At 54.9% G+C, this 14,194-nt stretch overlaps 2 protein-coding genes across 4 annotated transcripts; both read right to left on the reverse strand.

Moving 5' to 3' along the window:
• Positions 1-2,017: 2,017 nt before the first annotated feature.
• Positions 2,018-9,986, reverse strand: elmod3 (ELMO/CED-12 domain containing 3). Of its 3 annotated transcripts, XM_057031733.1 has the most exons (14): positions 9,847-9,986; positions 8,155-8,511; positions 7,868-8,093; positions 7,629-7,700; positions 7,425-7,499; positions 7,262-7,331; positions 6,912-6,974; positions 6,741-6,829; positions 5,558-5,681; positions 5,360-5,482; positions 4,954-5,084; positions 4,810-4,886; positions 4,575-4,714; positions 2,018-4,190 (listed from the first exon to the last, which is right to left on the reverse strand). In XM_057031733.1, the coding sequence occupies exons 3-14, from the start codon at positions 7,901-7,903 to the stop codon at positions 3,958-3,960; spliced, it is 1,233 nt and encodes a 410-aa protein (XP_056887713.1). In that variant the 5' UTR covers positions 7,904-8,093; positions 8,155-8,511; positions 9,847-9,986; the 3' UTR covers positions 2,018-3,957. The 3 variants fall into 3 exon arrangements, with proteins under 3 accessions (XP_056887713.1, XP_056887714.1, XP_056887711.1); XM_057031734.1 differs by having other exon boundaries at positions 4,587-4,714; positions 7,868-8,511; XM_057031731.1 differs by having other exon boundaries at positions 7,868-8,511.
• Positions 9,987-10,115: 129 nt separating this feature from the next.
• star (steroidogenic acute regulatory protein) lies at positions 10,116-13,516 on the reverse strand. The gene is made up of 7 exons (XM_057031743.1): positions 12,777-13,516; positions 11,999-12,106; positions 11,802-11,926; positions 11,436-11,594; positions 10,852-11,036; positions 10,682-10,775; positions 10,116-10,605 (listed from the first exon to the last, which is right to left on the reverse strand). The coding sequence occupies exons 1-7, from the start codon at positions 12,838-12,840 to the stop codon at positions 10,486-10,488; spliced, it is 855 nt and encodes a 284-aa protein (XP_056887723.1). The 5' UTR covers positions 12,841-13,516; the 3' UTR covers positions 10,116-10,485.
• Between the last annotated feature and the right edge of the window lie 678 nt (positions 13,517-14,194).

Below are 14,194 nucleotides of genomic sequence, written 5' to 3' on the forward strand. Positions count from 1 at the left end.
CGCACACACACACATGCACCTCAACCAACACAGCGTAGGAGTGCTGAACAAAAGCCACCTGGAGGTTTGCTTTTAGTGGAACTCATTATGACGTGCACGGGCACGTGACCAGACGGCGCGGCCCTTCAAGGTCAACACCACCTCATCCCAGTGATCCCCAATGTTTGACAGACGTCGGAAGAGCGTCACTCGTCTCTATTCTGCCACCTAGTGGCCAGAATTACAAACGGCTTCCTTCAGTTGTAATTAATGTTTTTGAATTTTTATCATTTAACATAAAATTGCTGAAAATGTGCCAGAGAGAAAAGTCAAAGCTCTTCCTGAGGAAGATGAGCGATGAAGGATGAACACTGATGAGTTCCAGCCGTGACGGGAGGAAGGATGCTGCTTTCATCCTTTCATCTCCTTCCAACCCTCTGCTGGTTCTGATGGGCCCAGCAGTGCTGGAGGTCGGTGTTGGTGCGGTAAAGGTCCAGGAGAGCCCCCATCTGTCCTGCTGAGGCTGGCTCCCTCAGGTTCTGTGGTCCATTGAGATTTCTGAGGATCCAAAAGAAGAGCCGGGATAAGAGGAGCCAGGAATGCTGCCCCCTGCTGGTGCCGCGAAGGACTGCAGGCTGAGGCCAACCGCGGGCTCTCATTGGAAGCTGAACGACACTTTTCTGACTTCAGCGTCCAGGACGTCCCCACGCGTCTTCACCTGCGTCAGGGTCAGGGTCAGGGTCAGGGTCAGGTTAGAGTCGTCACATTCAACAGAAAGTGCCAAATTGTTTTAAAACAGCTTTTATTTTGCTCTTTCCTTACGGTACATTTATTGTAGAACAGCACAGAGCTCAGTATAAAATAGGGCTTCTACAATCAAGGTAGTCATAAAATGCTCTGAGGGGTGTGATGCGGCGTCAGCAGAGCCTTCACAGAGAGCTGGCACGGCACCGGCACCGGTACCAGGACCGGGACCGGGACCAGCACCAGGACCGGCAGGAAGCAGACGTTCCCATCCCAACATCTCAGAACATCCAAGCAGAACGCTTCTAGCTCCTGGTTCAGCAACAGATGATCAAGGTTCAGGAAATTGATGCACTACTGCAGAAAAGAGAACGTTTGGGATTATGGGAGGATAAAGTCGGATGCTCAGGTCGCCCGGATATCCAGGTCAAAGCAAACCCCATCTTCTCTAGTCAAGCCTCCGCTTCCCAGTCCCGTCTCACCCGTTGGGACGCGGGTGCTCGTGGCTCGTCTGGACACCAAACACCACCACAAACCACCACTGAAGCCACACGAGCTGGATGAGGACACCAGGAAGGGGGACGGGCTGCAGGCGCGACAAGACCTGGGCCTGAGCGTCCTCCACAGGCCTGAGCGTCCTCCACAGGCCTGAGCGTCCTCCACAGGCCTGAAGGTCCTCCACAGGCCTGAGCGTCCTCCACAGGCCTGAAGGTCCTCCACAGGCCTGAGCGTCCTCCACAGGCCTGAGCGTCCTCCACAGGCCTCAATGTCCTCCACAGGCCTGAGCGTCCTCCACAGGCCTCAACGTCCTCCACAGGCCTGAGCGTCCTCCACAGGCCTGAGCGTCCTCCACGGGCCTGAGCGTCCTCCACGGGCCTCAACGTCCTACACGGGCCTGAGCGTCCTCCACAGGCCTGAAGGTCCTCCACAGGCCTGAAGGTCCTCCACAGGCCTGAGCGTCCTCCACAGGCCTGAGCGTCCTCCACAGGCCTGAGCGTCCTCCACAGGCTGAGCGTCCTCCACAGGCCTGAGCGTCCTCCATGGGCCGTCCCACCACGTGGGTCAGAGCCCACAGGGAGGACACATTTGTCTTGAGGTAAGCAACGTTTCAGTGTAATGCCCTACGCACAATCGTACCCTCAACCCTCGCTCCTCCGGCCACACACGTCCTGATTTATGGCGTCTCTCTCCTCTGTGGGCGTGGCTAAAGCCGCGGGACGCCGCCGGTGCAGAGCCGGGAGCAGGATCTGAGCCATCGTGGACTTTATGGCTATTGAGACGAGCCCTCACATGACGCGCAGCAGCAGCAAACATCTAGAGTGCACAGCTGCACACAGCTGGCTGCTGAGCTGAGGCAGCAGAGCAGCACAGGAGACGGGGAGCCAAAGAGCCGCACGGCCAAACCTGTCCTCCGTTCTGGGCCTCACCTCTCAGACGGAGGGTTCCTTCTGGCCCAGCAGCCAGCCGCCTGGACCGGGCTCGTCTTTGCCTGTCCAACAGCCCCGGAGACGCCACCGCAGCTGATTGTCTTTGTGCAAACAGGGGAAGCTAACAGGGCTGTCAGGTAAGCTAGCACCTTCAGGCGGAGCTGAAGGGTGAGGTGGGGGGGGGGGACACCCCTGTGGGACACCTCCAGCAGGAGCTGTGATGTGGCACAAACGACATGCGCTCCACAAGGGGGGAGGAGGAGGGATCAGCGCTCTGCGTGGAGTGTAGGCACCACTTTTACTGTCACCTTCTTAGAACACAAGGTTAAGCTCAGTAATTCTGTTGAGCCTGTCCAAAACCTCGACTGTCCCCCTGAAATGGACGTCGTCCCCGGGAGGGGACTAAAAGGTTCTAAATGTGCTATATTAGTACTCAGACACAAGAGACCAACCGAGACGTGACATCAACAGGCGTTACGAGGGGCTACAGGATGCTACAGTACTAGTGCTACCTGAACATGCTACAATGATGGGACACGTCCGCACAAGACAGGAACCAGAACCTCAGGAACCAGAACCTCAGCAGCTCCGCCTGGTCCAGAACCCCAGGAGGAGCACCGACACACAGCAACCACCGGAGGCGCTGTTGCAGCAGGAAGTGACGTGGCTGCAGAGATGGTGCCCCATCCACGGTCAGTTCCTGTCACACACACACACACACACCACACACACACACACACACACACACACACACACACACACACACACACACCCTGAAGGTAGGAGTGGTTCCTGTCTTCATGCAGCACTTCTGTTTGATTATCACAGATTAATAACTGGGGTCGTGTCCTGTAGTATAGAGATGCTCTTCATCGCCACCAGCTGGTTCAGTCCATCTCACACACACACACACGCACGCACGCACGCACGCACACACACACACACACACACACACGCACGCACGCACGCACGCACGCACACACACACACACACACACACACCTACAATCACATGCTGTGTAATGGAATGTAGAGAGAGCTCGCAGCAGATCTTCAGGAGGGGTCCAGTGAAACATGCAGACTGTTTCTATTGTCTTCAGCCTCAGAGGTCAAAGGTCAGAGGAGGCTCCTTCAGTCCCTCAGCCCAGACCATCAACCTACATAAAGTGACCGCCCCCCCAGGCTGAGGGGGCGCTGGACTGGTCTCCTCACTGCAGCTCCACCCTTGTGTCCACAGAGGGACGTCCTTAGCGTCTCCTAGCTAAAGAACACCTGTGTCACCTGACCACTGTGCATTCAACGATATACCTGATAAAGCAGACTCGGCCTCCACCTGAAGCCGGTGGTGCCCTCTGATTGGACAGAACCTGGTCTCAGGAGGTCCAGAAGCTGCTGGAGCCTTAGGACCATCCTGAGCGAGCGGTTAGCATGGGTCAGCACCGGCGTCCAGTGGGGCAGCTGGTCCACAAACATTTGGCAGCTATGATTTGGCGACTAACCCTACGGCAAAGTGCAAACGTTGGCTGGGAGTTTGGTGACATCGTGTGTTTCCACGTGCATCAGATCCTCCACGTGATGGTCCAGCTCCTGGTCCAGCTCCTGGTCCAGCTCCTGGTCCAACACAACTCAATCAATCACTGGTGTAAAAAAAGCAAGGAGTTACTCTGAAGACCGCCAAGCTTTCTCTCATCAAAGTGCAGCCCCAGCGAGAGGACGGGGAGGGGTCCCGGTGGGTCCTGTGGTGGGGTCGGGGGGGTCACAGCCCATAATATACACTCACAGGTGTCACACATTCAAACACAGCTAGCTTAGATGAGCCTGGCCTCCCCCTCCATGTCTGGGGGGAGGTCACACACTCCGGTGAAGTGCAGCTCCTTCCCCTGGCTGCCCCGGGCCTGATGGTGGCCCAGGCCGGGCGAGGCCGGCTGGGCCTGGGGGTCAGGGGAGCCTCCTGGGGGGCTCCCAGCCTGCCGGGCCTTCAGGAAGAGCTCCAGCCTGCGCAGCATCTGCTTGGGGTTCTTTTTGGCAAACAGCTCCACTTCTGAAAGGGTAGAAACACAAACTCACCGTCTGTTCCCATGTAACCCCAGTACGGACCAGCTGGTCTGTACTGGGGTGTCTGTTCCAATGTAACCCCAGTACGGACCAGCTGGTCTGTACTGGGGTGTCTGTTCCCATGTAACCCCAGTACGGACCAGCTGGTCTGTACTGGGGTGTCTGTTCCCATGTAACCCCAGTACGGACCAGCTGGTCTGTACTGGGGTGTCTGTTCACATGTAACCCCAGTACGGACCAGCTGGTCTGTACTGGTGCGTGTGGACTGGTGTGTCTGTCCCAATGTAACCCCGGTCCACACACACCGGTACAGACCAGTACGGAGCATGTGGTCTGTACTGGGCCCGGCAGCCTCCATGTCCGTCCCTACCACTCTGCTGACCTTTCAGCACGGTCCCGGACTCGGCGATGGTCTTCTGTTGGCCCTTCCACAGCTGGAACAGGTGCAGGAAGGTGGCCACGTAGAACTCGTTCAGGACGCCGACCACCTGCTGCCGGCGGTTGCACTCCCTGAGACACAGACACAGACACAGACACAGACACAGACGGTCAGCCTCGGCGTGACCCACAACAGCTCGTCACCACCACAGGGTTAGTGGACTCACTTGGACAGGGCTTCCTCTCGCAGCACTTGCAGGGCGATGCGGGTCATGTTGATGGACATCACGCTGAAGGGGAAGTTCTGGAGGACAGAAACGGGGGGTTGAGGAGCAGCAGCAGCACGGAGCCGAGCCCCCCCAGCTCCATACCTGAGTACGGTGCTGGGACAACCTGTAGATGTCCCGGGCCAGTGGCAGCGTCTCCGGATCCATCACCAGGTATAACGTGTGCATCAGACCCAGAAACCCGGTTCCACGTAGGTCAGTGGCTGGATCGGTACCTGTAGCAGAGTCAGGGAGAGTCTGAGGTCTTGTTGAGGCGGAGAGCTCCAGCCAGCCGTCGCCTCCACCTCAACTCCTGCTCAGCTGGTGGTTAAAGGAACCAGCGGCTTAAACGGGCCCTCTGCTCCCCGTTGGAAGGCTTGGTGGCTCCATGAGGTCTGGGAGCCACAGCGTACCCCTGCCCTGCCTCCATCTGGACCTTCGTCCAGAGGCAGGCCAGAGAACGCAGGGTCCAAACCCCACCGAGCACAGAAGGTCTGGAAAGATCTCGTACCCTGAAACCCGATGTTCTCCCAGTGGGATCCGTAGCGAGGACAATCCAGCCTGCTGCCCAGCAGCCGCTTGTAGATGGTTTGGAGGACTCGCATGTGCACCGTCTGGCTGTTGTCCATCTGACCTACAGACGACACACACGTGCAGCAGGGGTCAGGGTCAGCGGTGGTGGGGCCGGCACGATGAACGCCACACTCACACTGAGCGATGGCGAAGACCAGGTCCCGCTCCTCCACCAGCTCCCTGTGCAGCCGCGGGGGGCCAAACAGGAAGTGAGTGATGGCAGCCAAGCCTGTCCTGCGGACCGTCGGCTGGATGCTCTTCTGCAGGGGAGGAAACGAGGATCTCATCAGTTGCTCCTCAGACGCTCATGAAGAAGAAGAAGCTGCTGCTGCTTCCAGCCACTTCCTAGATCCTGGAACATGTTTAGGTCCTCTACATGTTATGGGAGGGTGAGCGGGACTCTGTAAGGAGCTGGGTTCTGAGGAGGACACTTTGATGGCTCAGATCTTCAGTCTCTACAGAGATGCTCGGGGGGGGGGGGTCCAAGGCCAAGCTCAGGCCTCACAGGAGCCGGCTCTAGCGGTCTGGTGAGGTGAGCTGCTGCTCCTGACCAGGAACCTGCTGCCCCACCTCCTCTGGTGCTCTAGCTCCACTCATAAAGCTTCTCCATGAGTGTCCACCCAGGTCCAACAGCCTTGGACTGGACCTCTGTTAGTGAGACAAAGGTGGGTGCACCGTGACCCTCAACCCCTCTGACTGGCTGTCCTCCACTGTGTCCTCTACTGTGTCCTCTACTGTGTCCTACCTGTGTCCCCCGTGTCCTCCACTGTGTCCCCCCTGTGTCCTTCCTGTGTCTCTCTGTGTCTCCCTGCGTCCTCCCTGTGTCTTCCACTGTGTCCTCCACTGTGTCCTACCTGTGTCCTCCACTGTGTCCTACCTGTGTCCTCCACTGTGTCCTCCCTGTGTCCTCCACTGTGTCCTACCTGTGTCTCCCTGTGTCCTCCACTGTGTCCTCTACTGTGTCCTACCTGCGTCTCCCTGCATCCTCCACTGTGTCCTCTACTGTGTCCTACCTGCGTCTCCCTGCGTCCTCCCTGTGTCCTCCAGTGTCCCCTGTGTCCTCTGTGTCTTCCACTGTGTCTTCCACTGTGTCCTACCTGTGTCTCCCTGCGTCCTGTCCCCTGTGTCCCCCCACTGTGTCCCCCCTGTGTCCTCCACAGTGTCCTCCACTGTGCCTTCCCTGTGTCCTCCACTGTGTTCTACCTTGCGTCTCCCTGTGTCCTCCCTGTGTCCTACCTGCGTCTCCCTGTGTCCTCCCTGTGTCCTACCTGCGTCCTCCCCGTGTCCTCGTACTTAAGAAGGGCAGCAGCAGTTCTTACCCGCACGTCTCCGAGATCTGTGGTCTGGAAGTACTGCAAGGCTTCGTTGAAAGATATGATTGGTGTTGGGTTCAGGTCCTCGGGGAGAGCTGAGGGACACGATCCAGAGGGGACTCTGTTAGAACCTGAGATCAGTCCAGCCTTTAGCTGGCGTCAGGAGAAACTGCTGACCTGGTTGGATGTTCTCCAGGGCCTCCCACTCCTGCCGGGCCTTCTCCAACTCGGGGTTTTCTTCTGAAAGGATTCAGGCAAATGTTGCTCAGGTGACATCAGAAGCTGCAGGTGTCTCACACATGCAGCAGGTGTTCAGAGGAAACGGGTCAAGACCAGTAAGCCGGTCACACGAGTTAACGAACGAAGAAGAGTGACAGACATGAGGAAGGTCACCGGGTGGTCTGGGGCCATGAGTCCAGGAACGGTCCTGGAGGTGCTACTAAACCACCAGCTAAAACTGAACTGTCACCAGGTTCTAGAGCAGCTGCCACAGGAGCACCACATTGTGGACACTCCACAGGAGTTACCTGCAGGCTTGGCTTGGCCCCCCCCGGCTGACAGGGTCTGCAGAAGACCGTTCTGCTTCAGCGTGGAGATCTGGAGGAAAGTCACACAAGAGTTTTACAGATCCGCAGCAGATCCGCGGCTGCTCTCCACCTGTGGTGGAGGTGAAGCACCAGAGGGACGGACCGGCAGAGGTGTGAGGGCGGCTGACGGCACCACCGGGTCCCTACCGGCACCACCAGGTACTAGGCCGTTCCTCACCTGAAGAACCAAAGAGGACACCTTCAACTCAAGGCCTACAATGGAAGATCTGAGGCGTGTGTGTGTGTGTGGTGTGTGTGTGTGTGTGTGTGGTGTGGGGGGGGGGGGGGGGGGGGGGGGGGCACTCACAGACTTCAGGTTGGAGTGTCCATTGGTGATTTCCTCTAATGGTTTACATTCACAGGATAACTCAGTTGAGCCCTACACACACACAGAGACACACACACACACACACACACAACACACACACAGACACACACACAGACACACACACAGACACACACACACACACACACACACCACACACACACAGTGTTGGGGAAGGTCCGGCAGGAGAACAGAGAGCATCTAAGGTGCAGTCACCAAACCTCTGTGCCAGATGTGACATCAGCGCCTTCTTCCATTGCACATGTGTTGGTGGGCTAGACGGCTCCTGGTAGTGGCCCCCACAGGCTCCTGGTAGTGGCCCCCACAGGCTCCTGGTAGTGGCCTCCACAGGCTCCTGGTAGTGGCCCCCACAGGCTCCTGGTAGTGGCCTCCACAGGCTCCTGGTAGTGGCCCCCACAGGCTCCTGGTAGTGGCCTCCACAGGCTCCTGCAGTCATGGACCACAATGTGGTGCTGGAAGGACCTCCATGATTTACTCTACTGCACACCTGGAGCCAGCGTACACGTCTATCTTCTTCTCTTCTTTTTAAGGGTCAAAGTCGGGCCAGGGTCTGATCCTGGAGCAGGTGCTAGTCTAGAGGTGGAGGAGGGGTGACCAGTCAACACACACAACCCATGGAATCTGGCTGCTCTCCTCCACGGGTCAGCCTGGCGGGTGTGTTCACTCCTCTAGGCCGTCAGACGATGACACGGCTTGAGAAGGTCATTCCACTGCCACCAAGGAGAGGTTGAGGAGAGGGTCAGGAGAGGGTCAGGAGAGGTTCAGGAGCTCCACCTGCAGCACTCCTGCCCCAACCCCTCGGGAGAGGACTCGGGAAGGCACATTCACGGAAAGCTGCAGTCTCCTGGAGAAGGAGAACAAATGATCACTGCCATGAAGGTTTGGAACACCAATAAAAGGAGGGTTGACTGGACGTAGGCTGGTTCCTGACCGTCCCAGGAACATGAGCAGGAACCCAACCTGTCCAGCCAGCCCCAGTCCAGCTCCCTGTCTCTGGGGCGGTTCTTGGCTAGGCTGACATCTCCCCTCCTCACTGGGGGAACCCGAGCTATCTGCAGCCCACAGAACCGACGCAGGTCCTGCAGCAGCTCCAGCAGAACACAGGCCAGCACAGTAGGTGCAGGGACCACAGGAGCACCAGAACCCAGCAGCAGGTACACGAGGAAGAACCCTGCCCACGTTCTGCAGAGTGCCCTCCAGCTGGTGTCCATCAGAACCAGCCTCCATGAGGGCAGACAGCCACAGAGGAGGTCTGTGCTGGCAGCCTGGCACCGTGCAGTCCAACTGGCAGCGAACAGAACCAGCACGGGAGAAGCCTGGCAGTACAGCACTGACGGTCTGTGGGTCCGACTGGCCTCCAGACGGATCTGCTAGCGAGGCGAGACCCTCACACCCTTTGATGGATCATGTGGGCCCTGGGTCTGTTCTCATCACAACTCCCAGTTCTGGGAAGACCAAGGCCTCGATGTCACCCCCACACCCGAGTCGGATCCAGAACGGTGACCCAGAACATCAAGTATCTGGGTGTCCACTGCTGCCATGAACACCACAGACATCTAGAAGATGCCCGAACCAAAGGCTGGCAGAACATTCCCCGGGGGACCATCAGGCACCTCTTCAGAAGAATGTGGCGCGCGAGGACGTTGCCTTGCTTTCGCAACACCCTTCATTCTGCGGCGCGTGCTGGAGCCGTCTTTCATCTCTTCGCCTTGATGTCTCTCATCACTGATGCTTAATGGCGGAACATCAGGACACACCGACGTGGGTCGGCCCCGGGGCTCCTCGGACCGCTGTCAGTCGGACCTTTAGCACCGATGGCCACTTTAACATCGGGATGAGCCCGTTTGCTGACGGTGTTTGAAGGAAACAAGCACCGACAGACATGTCGGCTAGCGACCCGGAGTCCCAAACACGCAGCTCAGGCTTCTCCTGAAGCTAACCAAGCAGCGCCTACGCACAACCGAGCAGAACCGTCCAGAACCGAGTCCTGGAGATCATCTACTGGAGACCTCGGCTACACACAAACCCCTCAGCTGTCAAGCTAGCGGGCTAGTCCATACAACTGGATACGAGCCGCTCAAATGGAGCGCATATAAACGTACACGCGTATAAAACCGCGCACACCCGCACGCACTGGCCAGTGTGTTCATCGTGTACGGTGCATATAAAATAAAAATACCTGTTTCTGACTGCTTCTCCTTCCAATCTCAGCCTCCCTTCCCCCGTCCGCTGGACACGGTAATTTCCGGGTGCATCTTGGGAATTGTAGTTTCCTGTGTCGAACATCTCCATTACGTCATTCCTCTGAGGCGAGTGAGCAAGGAACCTGCCACCTCTCTCTCTCTCTCTCTCTCTCTCTCGTGCGTGTGCGTGTGCGTGTGCGTGTATATATGTACACTGACAGAAAGTAGCCGTTTTCTAACATTTGTAATAAGTTGAATATGACTCTTTGCAGGTTTGTCACTAGGTCTTTATTTTCATATGACGGAGGGATTTAACATCAACAACAGTTTCGTTTTTTCCCATTGAAATCACGTTAAAGACATAAATATCAGCCACATTTGAGCACTTTGTTGCCCTGATGGATAATCAGTATGAATAAATAAAACACCCACAAAAAGCACAACTTGACAGCAGAAGGACAGAATCCCTTTGATCTTGCTGATCATGTGGACCAACCTAGGGGACAACCAAGACCTTTCTCTGACCAGCATCCCCGTCATCTTAAACCGCTTGAAACATCTGGATTTTCTAATGCAGACAGATTTCTATGAGTTAATAGCGAGCAGGATGCTGAGCACAGTGTTGGAGTGTTGGTTCAGCAGACGGGAGCCGTCTCCAGGGAAACGCTGTTAGCCATTCGTTGCCTGAGGTGCTGAGCAAAGTCCACCTGGGTCTGTGAGAGCACCTTGTTTATGATTGTTTTGGGGATCCAGCCCTGCGGACAGCAGCAGCACACGAGCAGAATGATCAGATAAAGGAACTGTGTGAAGGAGAGGCCGTGCAACTCGTACCTTTAGATCTACGTTGAGCAACCAGGTAAACTGCGTCTTATTTGGGTCTTCGGAACAAGGCTTCATGACTATACAGGTGGGCCCGTTCTCCGCTCTGGAACATACCCGGTGCAACCCTTACTGGTCCGTTTTAGAGGGGTTAAACTGTGGTTGGATGTGAACACGCCTACCTGATCATGCTCTTCTGCTCGGGCATCTTCGGGTGCTGCGTGGACGTCCCAGCCAGGAAGCAGGTGGAGCCTCGACGCTTAGCACAGCGCACGCTGACAAAGTCTCGCGCTCCCACCACGTTCCCGGGTGTGTCGGCAGAAATCTCATGGGTGACCATTGTCTCTGGACCAATCCTCTGAAGGATCTGTGGGTGGAGGAGTTTTCTTTCAGGGAAAAGGAAAGTGGTGACCCCATCTTTTGGATTTGAACCAAACCATTAATCAATCAATCAATAGTCTTTCCCTCAAGAACAATCACAGTTTCTGATGGGCCAAGAAGGGTTCCAGCCCCAAGAAAACATGGAAGAGGATCTGGTAGTGGGGCCGGTGCCAGAACACCTTCAGGGCATGGCCGTGCTACCCTTGAGCAAGGCACCCAACCAACAAATGCCCAAACAGTATAAGGCCCTTCGATGAACTGGCGACCCTCCTCGGGATGAAGCAGTTAAGAAGACGAGAACATACAATAATTTGGGGAGTTTTTGACAGTAGATTTCCCAGGATGGGTCAACCACAGGGGGCTTTTGCGTGATCGTGCCTCTGACCTTCACTTGTTTGACGTGAGGGTTCCATTCCCCCATTTGCTCCATGTTTCCCACCAGTTCTTCATAAAGGCTGTGAAGATGTTGCTCCAGAACCACTTCCAACTTGAAGACCTTCCCAATGTCAGGTATCGTCTTACTCAGGACCTTGTCCCCATTGGCCTGAAGGACATTGGACAAGACCAGCTGAAATTCTTCCTTCAATCAGGACTATTTAACATGAAGTTAGGTGCATATTTGCCAACCGGTGTTGTTGGATATTCAAAACAGACATTTGTGTGTGTGTGTGTGTGTGTGTGTGTGTGGTGTGTGTGTGTGTGTGTGTGTGTGTGTGTGTGTGTGTGTGTGTGTGTGTGTGTGTGTGCTCACCGCCACAGTCTCAACAGTCCACCCTTCCTGGTCACTGAGGATGACGATGGCCCTCTGCAGGGCTTCCTCCCCTTGTCTCACGTAGCTCAGCTCTTCCTTGGAGAACGTCTCTTCCTTAATAGAACCTATTGAAATAAAGCAGGTCGAGCAGCTGCAAACACCCACCGTCACCCTGAGCTGATGGTCCCAGGACTCACCGAGGAGAGAACTTCTTCTGTGCACATGACTGATCCAGTTGCTGTGGCCCGAGTCTGTCAGCCTGTTCAGCTCCTGGTGGATGGCCACCATGGCGTTCTTCCTCAAACCTGAGAGGAACACTTCCAGAGTCACCTCACAGGAACGCTGCATTCATCCTGCCAGGCACCTCTGTTGAGGGCCACACGCTAGCGATCTGGGTTGATTCTGGATTAGGTGGAGCCGCCAGATAAACATCCCTAAACTCACTCTCAGTTACATCAAGCATGATCACCCTAACCAGAAATTAGGGTGATGTCATGCAAACAGGAATATTAGCCCGTGTTTCTACTGAGAATGATGTTTTTAGCATCAAACAAGAGGTTGGATCAGCAGAAACAATATCATTTACTGTTAACGGTGCTGTTCCACATGGTGTAGACACAGTCCTGCCCTCATTTCATGGCTGTGCTGGGCTAGAGGTCAGGGGTCAGGGTTAGGACTGGCACCGTGCCTAGCTAAGGTCTGGACGTGCAACATTACCAGGCAGCTTATACGCAACCCAAAACCCAACATAAAACCCAACGTTTACACGTAAAACTGAACAATCGAAGAAATAATCAACGTAAAATAACGATAGGCTGAAGGACTTCAGAGAAAGACTGTCTTCGGCTGTCCCATCGCGACTCATCAAGTCCTCTGAGGCGGTCCGTGGCCTTTCTGAGCCAAACTGTTGCCCCGTTCAGCCCAACACAAGTGCTGAGCAGCAGAGAGCCCAAGCTAAGGTGAACGTTCACTCACCTGTCATGTTCCTCATATGACGGTACGAGATGCCAGCGCACAGTTTAAAGGTTGCAGGCAGCATTTTGGGTTGCAGGAGGAGGTAAAAGCACGTCGGGCACTGGAATCGCTCGAGTCAGAGCTGGATTTCTGCCTGTTGACTTTTCACAGCCTCTATATATGAGAGCAGAGCTACAAGGCTGCGGCGCTATCACCGCGGTGGTGAACCCCCCCCACCCCGCCCGGTGAAGTGGCCCTGTCACCAAGGTCGACTGACAGACAGCGAGAATGCCTCACACTCTCACAGACATGGTATCAGATAACGTTCAGTGCTCAGGACCAGGTTGGACATGTCCCGCTGAGTCATGTGTCCCATCTCAGAGCCTTGACACAGTTGTTCCAGCTTACGATTGATATCTGTTGTTATCAGCACTTCCTAATATTGTTCCGTTTGCCCCACAAAACTCCAAGAAACAAGCACCCAAACCAAACCCAGAACCTTGGAGTCCAAACACACGTTAGGAGTGTTCGCTGTGTTGGGGGCAGGTTCTTATTTACACTCTCGTGTATATTCCAATCAGCTTTATCACTCCAAATATTCTAAAAGATTGCAGTCGGCAGCACCAACCACCACAGAAGTGGGAAGGATGGTTTCCACTGGGGTAAACCGGTGACACGGGGCATCTGGCCACATGTTCCAGTCAGTTAGTAGCAAGCTGACTTCAGGTGGGAGTGGGTTAGGGTTAGAGTTAGGGTTAGAGGGTTAGGGTTAGAGGGTTAGGGGTTAGAGGGTTAGAGGGTTAGGGTTAGAGGTTAGAGGGTTAGGGTTAGAGGGTTAGGGTTAGAGGGTTAGGGTTAGAGGGTTAGGGTTAGGGTTAGAGGGTTAGGGTTAGAGGGTTAGGGTTAGAGGGTTAGAGGGTTAGGGTTAGAGGGTTAGGGGTTAGGGTTAGGGTTAGGGGGTTAGGGTTAGGGTTAGGGTTAGAGGGTTAGGGTTTAAGGATAGAGGGTTAGGGTTAGAGGGTTAGGGTTAGAGCAGGCATGGGCAAACTACGGCCCGGGGGCCACACGCGGCCCGTTAAACGTTTTAATCCGGCCCGCCAAACTTGAAAAATTAAATGAATAAACCTTGTTAATGTTATATTTTCACTGCAATTCTGGTGTTTTCCCACTAGAAAAAAGACAGTCAGGAGGAGAGTGATGGTGATATCCTGAAGGATAACAGAACTTTCAGTGCTTTAAAATAGAAATGTTTTTTTTTTTTTTAAAAAGGCACATTTTATTCATTTGATTTTAAGTGTTTTAAGACTCATTCCAAAGTCAGATATTTTGTTGTAATGCTTCTCTTCATTTTCATTTGAAATTAAAGCACATGTTTTCTCCATATCCCAAGATGTGTATTTTTTCTCCAATGAGGTGAGGTTACCAAAGCACTCCATCCA

This window comes from Takifugu flavidus, chromosome 5 (assembly GCF_003711565.1).
Source record: "Takifugu flavidus isolate HTHZ2018 chromosome 5, ASM371156v2, whole genome shotgun sequence".
NCBI lineage: Eukaryota > Metazoa > Chordata > Actinopteri > Tetraodontiformes > Tetraodontidae > Takifugu > Takifugu flavidus.